Genomic DNA, 18,427 nt, shown 5'->3' with positions numbered 1-18,427 from the left:
TATGTCAAAAATGAAATGATGAAATTATATCTTTAAAAGTACTTTATACGCACGTTTGCCATGAAAAATAAAAATGATTTTTTTTTAATTAGGATAACAGTAAATAATTCAATACAATTTAAATTAAAAAAAATACATAAAAGTAAATAATCCTGTAATTAAAAAAATAATGGTACATTGTGTATTTAAAAGAAACAAGAAAGAAATTAGTAAATAATTAATATTAGAAGTAGACACTTTTGTGATTTTATTGAAATTGACCTGTATTTGTTTCTAGGAGGTGAAGAAGGATGAAAAATGAAATGAGTTTTCAATGCAGAATAATTTAAATACATGCCTGAAGCCCAAAGAACTCTTTGTTTTTCATCAAAACGTTTCTTGGTTATTACTATAGAGCCTTTTTGACATTCTTTGGTTCTTTGGAGCAAAGATTTGGAGCAAAGAAGTAAAGATCCCTAGGGATCTCTATAGAACCTAAATGAACCATGTTTAAGAGCGCAAGAGGGTTTCATTGGTTTGGGCTTTTAACCTGATCCACAATGACATGTTTAGAACATTATTTATTTATTTATTTATTTATTTATTTATTTATTTATTTATTTATTTAATGCTGATGGTATTAACAAATTACGTTTCAGTAAAAGGATTTTCTTATCCCAGTCCTTCATCTCTGTCTCCATCATCTTCATCATTTTCCTCACAGTCTTTAACCCATTGCTTACAGTAATAAAACATTTTCCTAACAGATTTTTAGAAAATATTTTCAAGCTTTAGACTCAATTTCTATAGACCTCATATTGGCATTGGGAAATCACTTCTACAATTTAAGTAATATTTTATAATTATATATTCCCCAGTCTCTTTTATTCACCTGATTATTAAGATGGTTCAGAAATCCACCTATTTAATGCACACAGATACATCAAGTCATTATTTTGCCACAGCATTCATGCTTCTGCTCATGTCTTCACTTTTCCTCTCTGCACTTATTGCATAGAGTCCTACCTGAACCATAATGTGTCCCAAATTACCCAATCAGGCTTGGTAATTTTGGACGTCCTGAAAACAGTGATGAAAACTTTAAGTGGGAAAAAACACTCAAAGTATATGTCAATTTCCTATCCCATGATATTTATGGTCAGCTTCCTGTTTGATGCTGACCACATCCTCTAGTGTGATGTTACGTTCCTTGAGTCACGTTAAGTCGAGTCATTTCTATTACTGCAATGGCTTAGTAAAAAAAAAAATAAACAAAATAAATTTCTTAATCAATCAATTAATTACTTAATTACTTATTTAATTACTTAATAATAATAATAATAGTAATAACAGCAAATAAATAAATAAATGATGCTAGATTCAACTGCCACAAAATTTATCCTGTTTTTAAAAACACTTAAATGACTTTATAGTATTGTTTTTTCAACATATATATTTTAATCTGAGAACATAAAATAATTTTCATGGTAGTCTACATGACTAAAATGAAATTATTCAACACCGTTACACACATTATTGCTAACTTACATACAGAGTAACAAATATCTGGGATAAATATTCTGCTTTCTATCTTCATATATGAAGATTTATGTATTTATTTGCATACACATATGCCGTAAATGTAATTATGGAACATAATAAAGTTGTTTGATTTATTTTACATGTCATTTATTTCCTTTTTAACGTCTTTTAAACGCCATTTCCCCTTTCTTTTAAACCTGCTGCAATTTATAACGCAAGTCTTCCCTCTAGTGGTCAAAGGTTGCAAGTGCAAGGGAAGCAGCGTATACAGGACAAGACTAAATGCAAAGCTGATCGGTCAAAGAGTGTAAGGTAAGATGCAAGCCAAGTAGCTAATGTTTCGAATATAACCGACTGTAATAGCCAAGGATGAAAATATGTGCATGGTTCCTGCAATATGATAACAATACGAAACAAGAAACGGAGCCGTTTTCATCATTTTATAGTCATAAGATTGACGTATGAATGTGTGCTTACTGTGAATGAATTTAGCTTTCCTGCTAGCATTTCAGTTCATTCACTTTTCTGAGAAAATTATCCATAAAACTCAAAATGGACTTTTATAGTTTAGCTGTGTAAACATTTTTTTTTTTAATTGTTTTTGTATTTCACTGAAAACAGCGTACAGGTTTGGAACAACGTGAAGGTGAGTAAATCATTTTGTGAGTAAATCTTGTCTTGTTACCGTGACTAACAGTCTTTATTTTACAGAGGCATCAGTAATGAAAAGACAAACGCATGATATTCGTTTTGTCTTTAGGACAGCACGAAAAATAAGGGTAAGCTGACAGGAACAGGAAAATAGTTAGTTTGTACACAGTGGAAGATTTGTCACTCACATTTGGTCTGATTTACTGTTTCAAGAGCAAAGAGACAGAGATCTAATCTAAATCTCCTGGTTATTTTGTAACATTTAATAAAGATTTGTTTAATTTACTGAATGAACAAGCTCAGCAAGTACAGTTAAATGATGCAGTGATTCAAGGAAACATCTATACATCAGAATAATACAAAGAATGCCTAGTTGCCCTACATGCCTTCTGAGGTTAAACTCTGGTAAGTTCTTACGATTATTTACACTGACCAGGCATAACATTATGATCACCTGCCTAATATTGTGTTGGTCCCCCTTTTGCTGCCAAAACAGCCCTGACCCATCATGTACGGTGTATTTGGACACCGTTTTATCAGAACCAGCATTAACTTCTTCAGCAGTTTGAGCAACAGTAGCTCGTCTGTTGGATCGGATCACACGGTCCAGCCTTCGCTCCTTACATGCATCAATGAGCCTTGGCCGCCCATGACCCAGTCGCCTGTTCACCACTGTTCCTTCCTCTGACCACTTTTGATAGATACTGACCACTGCAGACCGGGAACACCCCACAAGAGCTGCAGTTTTGGAGATGCTCTGATCCAGTGGTCTAGCCATCACAATTTGGCCCTTCATCAAACTCGCTCAAATCCCTAGGCTTGCCCATTTTTCCTGCTTCTAACACATCGACTTTAAGCATAAAATGTTGACTTGCTGCCTCTAATATATCCCACCCACTAACAGGTGCCATGATGAGGAGATCACCAGTGTTATTCATTTCACCTGTCAGTGGTCATAATGTTATGCCTGATCAGTCTATGTAGCTTTCTTTTTTTTTTCTAATCAAAGAGACAAGACACTTTCACACTTAGAAAGAGCAATGTAAGTAAGCTGTCTTGAATTGACAGACTGTTAGATTATAGAGCATGATATTAATACAGTAGCAGGTATTTATCTCATTAGCTGGTTATTATGCTGTTTGCTAGTTAAGTAAAATAAAGCCATTTTTCGACATTGTCTATTCTCTGTAACATGGTCATTATGCAAAGAAATGTTCTCTTTCATTTTCTAGTCAGCTGTTATTTGGAGAGAATTTTCAGATCATTCCTGTTGTTCAAGGTCTTCAACATAATCATTGGCAAAATGTGCAATTTGTTTCAGTGCCAACAGGAGGAGGATGTCTGTGTCATCGTTTGTTTCTATTTCCTCATGATAGTTCTTCACAGGGAAGATGCAGGTCATTGGAATTTGCAGTCTGTTACTGCATTCTTCCATCTGTACACACACACACACACACACACACACAGAGAGACTTGTGTTTATATGCAATAGTTAATTTTTTCCTGCTAGTACAAATAACCTGAAAAATATGCTGCACTGTATAGGTGAACTGGTTATGCTAGGTGTGACCTTAGGTGTGTGTGTGTGTGTGTGTGAGAGAGAGTGCACTTGGTGACAGGATGAAGTTTTGCTTAAATACAATCTTGATGGTTTGGTCTAGCTAATTTAAATTAGATCGGATATGCCTTTGTGGTGGTTGTCTGTGACTTGGCTCTCAGGTATACACATACACATCTCTCTCTCTCTCTCTCTCTCTCTCTCTCTCTTGATGCACTATATCTATTTATTTTCCACATACACATCATTCACATAATGACTAACCTTCGTTTTAATTCTGTTGCTTGTGTAGATATATTTCACATCTCTTTTAACAGCTGGACAGGTTAGATCGCTCATAGTCATGATAACAGCTCCAGGGATTCCTGCAATTTAGAGTAAAAATATTTTAACTTTAATAGACTCTTTAAAAAAAAAAAAAAAAATTGACCTGTTTGAATATATGTACTAATATATGCATTGCATTGATGTATTAAAATACATACGATCAGGCATAACATTATGAGCAGTGACAGGTGAAGTGAATAAGACCGACTATCTCCTCATCATGGTACCTGTTAGTGGGTGGGATATATTAGGCAGCAAGTCAACGTTTTGTCCTCAAAGTTGATTTGTTAGAAGCAGGAAAAATGGGCAAGAGTAAGGATTTGAGCGAGTTTGACCAAAGGACCGAAGTGTGATGGCTAGACAACTGGATCAGAGCATCTCCAAAACTTGTGGGGTGTTCCCAGTCTGCAGTGGTCAGCCAATGACCCCTGTGCACCACTGAAAATGCCAACAATGGCCAAATGAGCATCAGAACTGGACCATGGAGCAATGGAAGGAGGTGGCCTGGGTTGATGAATTACGTTTTCTTTTACATCACTTAGATAGCTGGGTGTGTGTGTGTCACTTAACAGGGGAACACATGACACCAGCATGCACTGTGGGAAGAAGGCAAGCCAGCAAAGGCAGTGTCATGCTATGGGCAATGTTCTGCTGGGAAACCTTAGGTCCTGCCATCCATGTGAGATGGATGTGGGATGTGCTAAACAAACAAGTCCGATCCATAGAGGCCCCATCTTGCAACTTGCAGGACTTAAAGGATCTTCTGCTAATATCCTGGTGCCAGATACCACAGCACACCATCAGGGATCTAGTGGAGTCCATATCTTGATGGGTCAGAGCTGTTTTGGCAGCAAATGGGGGACCAAAACAATATTGGGCAGGTGGTCATAATATAATGCCTGATCGGTGTATGTATTCTAGTAGCACTGTATTAATGTATTAATGTATGTAACACACACAAACACACTATAAATGGCTTGTGTCACTTTATTATACTTTTTTATATTTTGATGTTTTTGAGGCTTTTTTTACCAAGTTCACTGGCTTCCTCCAAAAGCATTTTCATCTTGTCAATGGCCGCATTAGTCATTAGCGAGATAGTGTTGGCTGACACAACACAGACTAGGCAATGTGTTTTTTCTCCTTCTGAGGGGTTCTTGATGTAGCGCGGATCATTTGAAGACAATGGCTTTGCAGGATTGAACTGTAAATAGAGAGCAAATATCGCAGAGAATGTTGCATAATATAAGTCTACTTAATTAATTACTAATCATGTATTTGAAAACAAAATGTTAGCTATAAATCGCTAGACTATGATCTGCTTGAAAAAATTATATTAAATTATATTAACATTAGCTAAAATGTTAATAGATTAATGCTTAAAGACAGAGAGTGCTATTTGGCTAAACTAATACTTTCAAATGTAAGTGTGATGCTATAGAGAATACACTACATAGTAACTGAAGACAAACAAGTCCTGATGCTTTGTGTTTTGTCTTAAAGGCAACTGTTAGTTAAGAATGTGACCTAGATATCTAGTATTACATAACTAATTTCTTGATGTAGATTTTAGAAGAGCTAAATGCATGTGTACTAACTAGCAAGCTAAACTAAGCAATCACACCAGCATCAGAGTTCCTTGTGTCATTTATACCTCCAAATTGTTTGTAACCACAACCATAATCCAGTTGGCTTTGTGCAACTTGATAGTATGTGGTTGTGGAAGCAAACAGAGGTTTTGTCAATGGAGGGTAGAGCTGGGAGAAGTGATTGGTAAGGATCAGGCACCTCATTGATCCATAGAGGCGGGCCACGCTCAGACACAGCTTTGACCAAGTGAAAATAAATGATGGTGAGCAAACACAGACAAACATTGTGCTCTTTTTTCAATTATTAAAGGTTATACAGTATAGAGTGTTAAAGGCCACTCAAAATAAGGAAGACACAACACAGTTGTTAGTACCAAAGAGCTGTTAGGAATTGTCATCCCTCATTATAATCATAACACAAAATAATTTGATGTCTTGGCACTTAGGATAAGACAAACCAATAAACCATCTCATGGCCCGTTTTTATTGGCCTAGCATTCACAGAAATGTTCGCATGTGGTGTGTGGCATATCGCGAATGTCAGCAGGTGAATCGCCTGACACCCCAAAAGCACCATTTTGCCCCTTGGCACTGATCAAGCTCTCACATGCACAGCTCTTAAGCCCCTGCATACCATGAGTGTCCATGCCATGCGCATGTTGTTCAGGAGGCCTAGGATGGAGCTAGAGAAGTCATTGGGGAGGGCCAGCCTGCTTAACCATTAACCAGTTACTACGAGGCCAACCTAGAAGCCTCTGTTTCTGAGCCACAGCCAAAAGCCAACCTGGCAGCCTCTGTTCCTTAGCCATGGTCACAGACATTTTTATTGCTGTTTGGTTAACTGCATACATGAGCAGGGGTCCAGGTGTTCCTATTAAAATGGACAGTGAGCGTATGATGGAAGTATAGATACACCAGTGTAGTATGATATTAATGCATTGCTGATATTAAAGCCTGTGACCTACCTTATAACCATCTGGCAAATGTCCAAGCAGCGCATTTTTCAAATCATCAGGATGAACATTTTGTGCCGTTTCTTCCAGACCCATAAAATCAACTATGGTGATTGGCAAAGTTCCAGAGGGTGAACAATTGATTTCATAGCCTTTGTACTACAGTGAGAAATACAGTGAACACATATTACCTATAAACATATGTGTTTATGGTATTTGTCTAGCATTGTGCTGTGTGTGTTGTATTTATTTTTAAGAATTTGGCCAAAACATGACAAGAATAAACACTATTTCATTATTAGACCATCAGGATAATTACATATGCCAGCAACACACACAGTTTTTCAAATCACATAAACAAGAAAGTAAAGTATATTGGCAAGCAGCATTGAATCAAGGATATTCTGTTTTTACTAGCTCTCCCAAGTTGCAAATAAACTTTGTTTGCTGTTAGAAATTAAAAGTGCCAATATATTTACATGCAAATAATTTTCATTTCAGATATATTACTTTTGCTCTAAAAACACTTACAGTTTTTGTGCAACTTGTGGATGTTGATGGTGCGGCTTTCACTTTGTTACTTATCCGGTGCTGAAAGACACTGTAGATTGAATTTATAAAGGTGGACTTTCCAGCTCCGACAGGTCCATGAAGTAGGATTCGAAGATGTCCGATATTTGGATTACTTAGGGTGAAATTTCTCAAACTGTTTTCGAGCTCACTTTTACTGCTGTAAAAGGAATTACAAATGGCAGTCAAAGTTGAAAGATTCTTCTTTTAATTACCTACTTATGCTTAAAGAGACTTTTATAAAGCAATATACAAAGATCAGCCATAACATTATGACCACTGACAGGTGAGGTGAATAACACTGATGATCTCCTCATCATGGCACCTGTTAGTGGGTGGGATATATTAGAGGCAGCAAGTCCTCAAAGGTGATGTGTTAGAAGCAGGAAAAATGGACAAGTGTAAGGATTTGAGCAAGGAGTTGAAGATGAAGGGCCAAATTGTGATGGCTAAAAGACTGGATCAAAACTGCAGCTCTTTTGGGGTGTTCCTGGGCTGCAGTGGTCAGTATCTATCAAAAATGGTCCAAGGATGGAACAGTGGTGGACCGGTGACAGTGTCATGTGCAGCTGATGCACGTGGGGAGTGAAGGCTGGTCTGTGTGGTCCAATCCAACAGACGAGCTACTGTTGCTCAAATTGAAGAAGTTAATGCTGGTTCTGATAGAAAGGTGTAATGGAAGAAGGTGGCTTGATCTGAAGAATCACATTTTCTTTTGACATCACATGGATAGCTGGGTGCGTTTGCGTCGCTTACTTGGCACCAGGGTGCTCTATGGGAAGAAGGCAAGCCGGCGGATACAGGGTCATGCTTTGGGCAAGGTTCTTCTGGGAAGAACCATTGTTTCAGCATTGTTTCAGACCATGTACACCCTTTCATGGAAATAGTATTCCCTGATGGTTGTTCTGTGCCACAAAGCAATGGTTCAGGAATGGTTTGATGAGCACAACAATGAGTTTGAGGTGTTGATTTGGCCTCCAAATTCCCCAGATCTCAATCCAATCGAGCATCTGTGGGACGTGCTGGACAAACAAGTCTGATCCATGGAGGCCCCACCTCGCAACTTACAGGACCTAAGGTTCTGCTGCTAACATCTTGGTGCCAGATACCACAGCACACCTTCAGGGATCTAGTGGAGTCCATGCCTTGACATGTCAGGTCTGTTTTGGCAGCAAAATGGGGACCAACACAATATTAAGCAGGTGGTCATAATGTAATGCCTGATCAGTGTAAAACAAAATGTAAAGAAAAAAATATTAAAACAAAATGAATCATAATTTAAAACCTCCAAGGTACTAAAAAATGGAATTAGTTTTTAGTTATGCACATTTCTCTGTATACTAATCATCTGTAGGTTTATTGGTCATTTGTCTTAGGTAAACATGCCATTTAGGTTTCTACTATAGATGGTAGCCCGTCTGTTACTCTAGAGTTTATCAGCCTCCATTAACCCTATCTATTTATGCACAGGTTTCCAACCTTGGTCCTGTTGTGTTTTCATATTTAATCTATGGTTTTGCCTTTAATCCTCCATTTATGATTCCTAATTTAAATGAGATTTTGCACATTTTTTGACCGGTTTTAACCGGTTGTCTGCAGTAATTTTGCTGCATTCTGACATTTTATTTATCACATTTGTGAAGCTCAGGTTTAAGTGCAAAACTGTTCCTAATGTTGATTGATGATTGGATTTTCAGACTTTAAGCAAAACATTAGCTTTTATTAATAATTTTTCCATACAGCTGAGTGAGAGTGCCGCGGTGTTGGCGATAAAGGATAAGAACAGCGGAGCTGAGCAGATGAGTGACCGGAAGTGTGGGTGATTCGAGGGCAGTGAGCATGACGGTGGCTGTGGGTTGTCACGTGGACAAGGCAGGATTTCAACAGGACTGGGTAGCACGGGGCTGCCCAGTCACATTGTGAGTACCGTTTCCAGTATTTTAATATTGCTTAAAGCTAGTAGAGACTGTGATAGAAGTTCAGTACCAATCTCCTATAGACACTGTATTTCTTTTGTTTTCTGTCTGTGTGCTGTGACATTGGCTTGGGGTGGATTGCGGTATATAGTGTGCACAAGGGAATAGTAATAATAGCTTTTTACATGTGAAGTGGGCTAGAGATACTGGCAATGTTTTGTTTTATCCTTTCCTAGTGGTGTGGGGATTGGAGCACTTGTCGCAGTGGAACTGAACCAGGACGATTGCTGCTGGCCAGCAAGATATCATACACAGACTGCTTATGGACTGCATCTTTCTTCTTATTTTTAAAGTATGCCTTTTATAAATAAATGTTTACCACTTGTGTCCATTGGTGCCTCACCCTTGGTGGAGAATGTAAATGGTACTGAGTTTAATTTGGTAACTAGATAAGACAACCTGAGCCCTGGGTCTCAGTAAAAACAACCCGGGTGGCGTAGTCGGCTACTAATTAGTAAAGAAAGAAATTGCCCTGTAATACATACACTATATTGCCAAAAGTATTCGCTCACCTGCCTTGACTCGCATATGAACTTAAGTGACATCCCATTCCTAATCCATAGGGTTCAATATGACGTCAGTCCACCCTTTGCAGCTATAACAGCTTCAACTCTTCTGGGAAGGCTGTCCACAAGGTTTAGGAGTGTGTTTATGGGAATTTTTGACCATTCTTTCAGAAGCGCATTTGTGAGGTCACACACTGATGTTGGACAAGAAGGCCTGGCTCTCAGTCTCCGCTCTAATTCATCCCAAAGGTGTTCTATCGGGTTGAGGTCAGGACTCTGTGCAGGCCAATCAAGTTCATCCACACCAGACTCTGTCATCCATGTCTTTATGGACCTTGCTTTGTGCACTGGTGCACAGTCATGTTGGAAGAGGAAGGGGCCAGCTCCAAACTGTTCCCACAAAGTTGGGAGCATGGAATTGTCCAAAATGTCTTGGTATGCTGAAGCATTCAGAGTTCCTTTCACTGGAACTAAGGGGCCAAGCCCAGCTCCTGAAAAACAACCCCACACCATAATCCCCCCTCCACCAAACTTTACACTTGGCACAATGCAGTCAGACAAGTCCCGTTCTCCTGGCAACCGCCAAACCCAGACTCATCCATCAGATTGCCAGATGGAGAAGCGCGATTCGTCACTCCAGAGAACGCGTCTCCACTGCTCTAGAGTCCAGTGGCGGCGTGCTTTACACCACTGCATCCGACGCTTTGCATTGCACTTGGTGATGTATGGCTTGGATGCAGCTGCTCGGCCATGGAAACCCATTCCATGAAGCTCTCTGCGCACTGTTCTTGAGCTAATCTGAAGGCCACATGAAGTTTGGAGATCTGTAGCGATCGACTCTGCAGAAAGTTGGCGACCTCTTCCCAATATGCACCTCAGCATCCGCTGACCCCGCTCCGTCAGTTTACGTGGCCTACCACTTCGTGGCTAAGTTGCTGTCGTTCCCAAACACTTCCACGTTCTTATAATACAGCTGACAGTTGACTGTGGAATATTTAGGAGCGAGGAAATTTCACGACTGGATTTGTTGCACAGGTGGCATCCTATCACAGTTCCACGCTGGAATTCACTGAGCTCCTGAGAGCGACCCATTCTTTCACAAATGTTTGTAAAAACAGTCTGCATGCCTAGGTGCTTGATTTTATACACCTGTGGCCATGGAAGTGATTGGAACATCTGATTCTGATTATTTGGATGGGTGAGCGAATACTTTTGGCAATATAGTGTAGGTTCAGTAGTGGTGCGCGGCACCCTCACCTCTCCCCTTGCCACAAACCCGTAGCAGCACTGGTACAGCAGATGCAGAGAAACTAATTCATCATTTCTAAGTCTTTCATTAGAATTTGCTTGTTTAGCTTTGACATATTTGTGCACAGACCAAGCTCCAATAAGACATGTTTTGCCAAGGTTGATGTGGAAGTGCTGAAGTGACCTTCACAGAGCCTTGATTTCAACCCCACTTACTACTTTTAAATAAATCACTGTCATAAATACTTTTGGAAAGCTAGTTTATTTTACTTTTGAGACAATTTACAGTTATTCTGATCCTTGAAAATCAACTTCAATAAAACTGATAGTTAAATTTGAATCCATACTTACTCCCAATTTACTTTTCTCCAGGCTTTTGACAACACTATAAAATAGAAAAGCAGGTCTTACAGAAGTGACTGAATATTTAATATCATTAGATTAAATGAAACATATCACAAATTTTCAAACATGAAAAACCACTCTCAGATCTCTTAACAGCCATATGAATAGATCAGACTTTTCTTAAACAGCTTGTATTATTTTTTTTCTTTACATGCTTGTATGAAAGGAATGTTTTGTATGACTTGTATGTCCATTTTCTTTTCGCAAATAATACATTTTTGTGTACAAAGGGAAAGGATAAAAACTACTTACTTTCAACACCATACCAGAATTTGTATACGACATTCCATACTAAAGCAAAATAAAAACAGATCTTCAGTTTGGGCTTGAGAAGTGTCATTTAAAAATCAGCTGTGATATCAAACTGGAATTTTTATTCTCTTAAATATATTAATCAGAAGGTCTGACATGATAATATACATGATACATTTACATAATTTGTAACTTCAATCATACTACATTAATTATACTAAACAAAAAGCTTACCACTCTCAAAGAAAGCCATGGTTGCTTTAATCGGCTGGATGCAAGTTTTACAGAAGCAGAATCTGAAATTAAACATTACTGATTAGTGAGTGTAAATAATTTCAGCAGGCTTCCAAAAATATGTTTTTATACCAAGAAGTTTTTTTTCTTTTCATCATTTAAATATGAATGTATGTCCAATGACAGATATAATACACGGTCCAAAGAAGTATTGGAATGATTTTTTTTTCATTGTTTATTTATTTGCTATACACTAAAGGCATTTGGGTTTGAGATCAGACGATGAATATGAGATTGCAGATCAGTATTCTAGCTTTCATTTCCTGTAGTTACATCTTGATGTGTTAAACAAAATGGCACCTTTTGTTTGAACACACCCAATTTGGAACATGGTACTGACAGGTATTTCTGTTTGTCCAACTGAAACAAACTACCAAAACAAGCAACAACTAAAAGTAGCTGAGGTATTTGAAAATTATAGCCAAGAAAACTTTTGTTAAATTTTGTTCTTCTTCTTAAGATTAAATTTTGTTCTTCCGCTTTTCCCTTCAGGGGTCGCCACAGCGAATCATCGCTCTCCACCTATCCCTATCTTCTGCATCCTCAACACTCTCACTAGCTTCATATCCTCATTTATTACATCCATATACCTCCTCTTTGGCCTTCCTCTTTTCCTCCTGCCTGGCATCTCCATGTCCAACATTCTCCTACCAATATACTCACTCTCCCTCCTCTGAACATGTCCAAACCATCTTAACCTGGCCTCTCTAACTTTGTTCCCCAAACGTCCAACATGAGCTGTCCCTCTGATGTACTCGTTCCTAATCCTGTCCAACCGTGTCACTCCCAAAGAGAACCTCAACATCTTCAGCTCTGCTACCTCCAGCTCTGACTCCTGTCTCTTCCTCAGTGACACCGCCTCTACACCATACAGCATGGCTGGTCTCACCACTGTCCTGTACACCTTCCCCTTGATTCTCGCTGAAATTTTTCTATCACACAGAACTCCCGACACCTTTCTCCACCCATTCCAACCTGCCTGCACTCGCTTCTTTACCTCTTTTCCACACTCTCCATTACTCTGGACTGGTGACCCCAAGTACTTAAACTCCTGTACCTTCTTCACCTCTTCACCCTGTAATCTTACTGTTCCACTTCCCTCCCTGTCATTCACACACATGTACTCAGTCTTACTATGACTGACTTTCATTCCTCTTCTCTCCAGCACAAACCTCCACCTCTCCAGGTTTTCCTCCACCTTCTCCCTGCTCTCACTACAGATCACAATGTCATACTGACATACTTCTCTGTTACTCCTGACTTCCTCATACAGTACCACAGCTCTTCTCTTGGCACCCTGTCATACGCTTTCTCCACGTCTACAAACACACAGTGCAACTCTCTCTGACCATCCCTATACTTCTCCATCAACATTCTCAGAGCAAAAATTGCATCTGTTGTGCTCTTTCTGGGCATGAAGCCATACTGCTGCTCACAAATGTCTACTACCTTCCTTAACCTAGCTTCCACTACTCTTTCCCAGAGCTTCATTGTATGGCTCATCAACTTTATCCCCCTATAGTTGCTGCAGCTCTGCACGTCACCCTTATTCTTAAAGATCAGCACTAATATACTTCTTCTCCATTCCTCAGGCATCTTCTCACTCTCTAAAACCCTGTTAAACAGACTAGTTAAAAATTCCACTGCCGCCTCTCCTAGACACTTCCAGACCTCCACCGGGATGTCGTCAGGACCAACTGCCTTTCCAAAAATTTCAGAGTACTGACGATTCGCATAGTTAAATTTGGCAATGTTTTACGCCGGATGTTTCACTTCCTGGCACAACCCTCTCTATTTATCCGGGCTTGGGACTGACACAGAAGTCACTGGACTGTGACCCCCATGGCTAGATTATGTTAAATTTTGTTAATGCTAGATAACAAAGGATTTCTGGAAGACCACGCTAAACTTCCTTGTATTAACGTACTTGCTTCTTCATGTTCTGTGTTATTCAATACATTTTTAATTCATAGGAAAGATTATATAACAATGGTTAACGTTTTTTGCTAATTTTGTTTTTTTTTTTTACTGTTTATAGTTTTTTTTTTTGGTTCTATTCTTGATCTGTGTACTAAATATTAATCAAACAAATACACAATTTGTACTCTAGAGAAATAAAGTGTTTAAAAGGTTATTTGTTTAGCCTTAAAAAATACACATAAAATCTGACCTTGTTATTCTGCCATCAGGACACAAAATAGATGTATTGAATTCCACATTTATATTTTTACTTAAAATGGAGAAGACGACAGATGTGTCTTTTATTAGATACAAGCTCCAGTGTAGACCTTTAAAATCGAAAGTAAAAGTTGCATTAACAATGTTTGTCTGTGGGTGGGTGGGTGTGTATATGTGAAAGAGAGTGAGAGAGAGACAGACAGAGACAGAGAGAGAGAGAGAGAGAGAGAGAGAGAGAAAGAAAGAGAGAGAGAGAGAGAAAAGAAAATAGAAAGTGAATGAGATCTGAGTGTGGCTTTGTCATGGGTTGTTTTTTTTTTATTGTTGAAACATTATGCTGCCTCATCGTGAACTATAACAATTGTTATATTTTATGCCCTGGATAACAAGTTTCTTCAAAAAAAAAAAAGAAACTCACAGCAACCTTTTGCACATACTGTATGCGCACACCTTTTTTCCACCCTTGATTCCTTTAGTGTACTAATGAACCTTAAGCTTGCCACTCCTTGTATATTTTAATGGAAAGTACAAAGCATGTAAAGGATTTGGCTGTGAAAGTTATTGATAAAGAGAAGGTTTCAAAATCATTTTCAAAACTTTAGATGGACCATAACACACCATAAAGATCATCTTCAACAAATAGAGAAAATGAGGCACCACAGTGACATCACCAAGAACAGGATGTCTATCCTAGATAGACAAAATATTATCAGGTTTATTATCAAAGATGATCAGACAAAATGTTTATCAAGATCATCATTGTCGTCACAGTCTATAACCCATTGTGTACAGCAATAATAAAATTTCCTAACAGATCTTATAAAATATTTTCCAAATTTAGTCTCTATAGACCCCTTATTGGCATTGGGAAATTACTTCTACAATTTAAGTAATATTTTATAATTTATTTCTTGCAGAAGCAGCATCTGCTCAGTTGTAGGCCCGAAAGAATGTTCCATATTCCCCGGTCTCCTTAATTCATCTGATTATTAAGATGGTTCAGAAATCCACCTATTTAATGCACACAGATACATCAAGTCATTATTTTGCCATTCATGCTTTCTTGCTTCTGCTTTTTCTGCTTCAAGCGTTCATGCTTCTGCTCATGTCTTCACTTTTCCTCTCTGCACTTATTGCATAGAGTCCTACCTGAACCATAATGTGTCCCAAATTACCCAATCAGGCTTGGTAATTTTGGAAACAATGATGAAAACCTTAAGTGGGAAAAAACAGCCAAAGTATATGTCAATTTCCTATCCCATGATATTTATGGTCAGCTTCCTGTTTGATGCTGACCACATCCTCTAGTGTTATGTTACGTTCCTTGAGTCACGTTAAGTCGAGTCATTTCTATTACTGCAATGGCTTAGTAAAAAAAAATAAACAAAATAAATTTCTTAATCAATAAATTAATTACTTAGTTAATTACTTAATAATAATAATAATAATAGCAAATAAATAAATAAATGATGTTAGATTCAACTGCCACAAAATGTATCCTGTTTAAAAAAAAAATAAAAACACTTAAATGACTTTATAGTATTGTTTTTTCAACATATATATTTTAATCTGAGAACATAAAATAATTTTTATGGTAGTCTACATGACTAAAATGAAATTATTCAACTTACATACAGAGTAACAAATATCTGTGATAAATATTCTGCTTTCTATCTTCATATATGAAGATTTATGTATTTATTTGCATACACATATGCCGTAAATATAATTATGGAACATAATAAAGTTGTTTGATTTATTTTACATGTCATTTATTTCCTTTTTAACGTCTTTTAAACGCCATTTCCCCTTTCTTTTAAACCTGCTGCAATTTATAACGCAAGTCTTCCCTCTAGTGGTCAAAGGTTGCAAGTGCAAGGGAAGCAGCGTATACAGGACAAGACTAAATATTGTTTTTTTGTTGTTGTTGTGCTTTGTTTTTGTACAAAAAACGTTATTTTTTAGGGTGGTTTGTTTCAGTGGACTAACAGCGGTCGTCAATGTCAATAATGTATCAGATGGCCAGTCAAATTAAAAAGGAGGAGGGGCTTATAAATGGCATGCAAAGCTGATCGGTCAAAGAGTGTAAGGTAAGATGCAAGCCAAGTAGCTAATGTTTCGAATATAACCGACTGTAATATCCAAGGATGAAAATATGAGCATGGTTCCTGCAATATGATAACAATACGAAACAAGAAACGGAGCGGTTTTCATCATTTTATAGTCATAAGATTGATGTATGAATGTGTGCTTACTGTGAATGAATTTACATGAATGAATTGATTTGTCACTCACATTTGGTCTGATTTACTGTTTCAAGTGCAAAGAGACAGAGATCTAATCTAAAAAAATAATTGTTTCCACTATACCTGGTTATTTTTCAACATTTAATAAAGATTTGTTTCATTTACTGAATGAACAAGCTCAGCAAGTACAGTTAAATGATGCAGTGATTCATCTATACATCAGAAGAATACAAGAATACAGTTATACCTAGTTGCCCTAAACACCTTCTGAGGTTAAACTCTGGTAAGTTCTTATGTTTATTTACACTGACCAGGCATAACATTATAATCACCTGCCTAATATTGTGTTGGTCCCCCTTTTGCTGCCAAAACAGCCCTGACCTGTCATGTATGGTGTATTTGGATGCCTTTTTATCAGAACCAGCATTTAATTCTTCAGCAATTAGAGCAACAGTAGCTCGTCTGTTGAATCGGATCACATGGGCCAGCCTTCGCTCCTGACATGCATCAATGAGCCTTGGCTGCCCGTGACCCTGTCGCCGGTTTACCACTGTTCCTTCCTTGGACCACTTTTGATGGATACTGACCTCTGAGGACCAGGAACACCCCACAAGAGCTGCAGTTTTGGAGATGCTCTGATCCAGTGGTCTAGCCATCACAATCTGGCCCTTTGTCAAACTCGCTCAAATCCCTAGGCTTGTCCATTTTTCCTGCTTCTAACACATCAACTTTGAGGACAAAATGTTCGCTTGCTGCCTCTAATATATCCCACCCACTAACAGGTGCCATGATGAGGAGATCATCAGTGTTATTCACTTCACCTGTCAGTGGTCATAATGTCATGCCTGATCAGTCTATGTAGCTTTCTTTTTTTCTCTAATCAAAGAGACAAAACAATTTACTTTTGGAAAATTGCTAACTTAGAAAGAGCAATGTAAGTAAGCTGTCTTGAATTGACAGACTGTTAGATTATAGAGCATGATATTAATACAGTAGCAAGTATTTATCTCATTAGCTGGTTATTATGCTGTTTGCTAGTTAAGTAAAATAAAGCCATTTTTCGACATTGTCTATTCTCTGTAACATGGTCATTATGCAAAGAAATGTTCTCTTTCATTTTCTAGTCAGCTGTTATTTGGAGAGAATTTTAAGATCATTCCTATAGTCCAAGGTCTTCAACATAATCATTGGCAAAATGTGCAATTTGTTTCAGTGCCAACAGGAGGAGGATGTCTGTGTCATCGTTTGTTTTGATTTCCTCATGGTAGTTCTTCACAGGGAAGATGCAGGTCATTGGAACTTGCAATCTGTTACTGCATTCTTCCATCTGTACACACACACACACACACACACACTTGTGTTTATATGCAATAGCCCATTTTTTCTTGCTAATACAAATAAATGTGTGTGTGTGTGTGTGTGTGAGTGTGTGTGTGTGTGTGAGTGTGTGTGTGTGAGTGTGTGTGTGTGTGTGAGTGTGTGTGTGTGTGTGTGAGTGTGTGTGTGTGTGTGTGAGTGTGTGTGTGTGTGTGTGTGTGAATGTGTGTGTGTGAGTGTGTGTGTGTGAGTGTGTGTGTGTGAGTGTGTGTGTGTGTGTGTGAGTGTGTGTGTGAGTGTGTGTGTGTGTGTGAGTGTGTGTGTGTGTGTGTGTGTGTGAGTGTGTGTGTGTGTGTGTGTGAGTGTGTGTGTGTGTGTGTGTGTGAGTGTGTGTGTGTGAGGGTGTGTGTGTGTGTGTGTGAGTGTGTGTGTGTGTGAGTGTGTGTGTGAGTGTGTGTGTGTGAGTGTGTGTGTGTGTGTGTGAGTGTGCACGGTGTCCTCGCCTCTTGAGCAAGACACTACCTAGGATAAAGTTTTGCTTCTTTCTGCCTTAATGATTTAAGGTCATTTCTTGATGGTTTGGTCTAGCTAATTTAAATTAGATTGGATATGCCATTCTTGTGGTTGTCTGTGACTTGCCTCTCAAGTATACACATACACATCTCTCTCTCTCTCTCTCTCTCTCTCTCTCTCTCTCTCTCTCTCTCTTTTACACATAGACATGATGCACATAATGACTAACCTTTGTTTTCATTTTCTTGCTTGTGTACATATATTTCAGATCATACTTAACAGCTGGACAGGTTAGATCGCTCATAGTCATGATAACAGCTCCA

The 18,427-nt window shown here is 38.3% G+C and overlaps 1 protein-coding gene across 1 annotated transcript; it reads right to left on the bottom strand.

Annotated features, from left to right (window-relative positions):
• Positions 1–2,034: 2,034 nt before the first annotated feature.
• LOC131364166 (interferon-induced protein 44-like) lies at positions 2,035–14,143 on the bottom strand. Its single transcript, XM_058407291.1, has 9 exons — positions 14,021–14,143; positions 11,791–11,852; positions 11,557–11,595; positions 11,251–11,284; positions 7,131–7,329; positions 6,612–6,758; positions 5,090–5,261; positions 3,995–4,095; positions 2,035–3,607 (listed from the first exon to the last, which is right to left on the bottom strand). Exons 2-9 carry the CDS (start codon positions 11,807–11,809, stop codon positions 3,434–3,436), a joined length of 885 nt encoding a protein of 294 aa, XP_058263274.1. The 5' UTR covers positions 11,810–11,852; positions 14,021–14,143; the 3' UTR covers positions 2,035–3,433.
• Between the last annotated feature and the right edge of the window lie 4,284 nt (positions 14,144–18,427).

This window comes from Hemibagrus wyckioides, linkage group LG02 (assembly GCF_019097595.1).
Source record: "Hemibagrus wyckioides isolate EC202008001 linkage group LG02, SWU_Hwy_1.0, whole genome shotgun sequence".
Taxonomy (NCBI): Eukaryota; Metazoa; Chordata; class Actinopteri; order Siluriformes; family Bagridae; genus Hemibagrus; species Hemibagrus wyckioides.
Note: the sequence above shows the minus strand (reverse complement) of the source record. Positions and strands in the feature narration are given on the sequence as shown.

Coding starts and splice junctions, on each gene's coding strand:
- LOC131364166 (XM_058407291.1), bottom strand. Junction 11,285..11,556: donor ATTCTGGTATGGTGTTGAAA/GTAAGTAGTTTT, acceptor TCTATTTTATAG/TGTTGTCAAAAGCCTGGAGA. Junction 5,262..6,611: donor ATTTGCCAGATGGTTATAAG/GTAGGTCACAGG, acceptor CTCTATTTACAG/TTCAATCCTGCAAAGCCATT.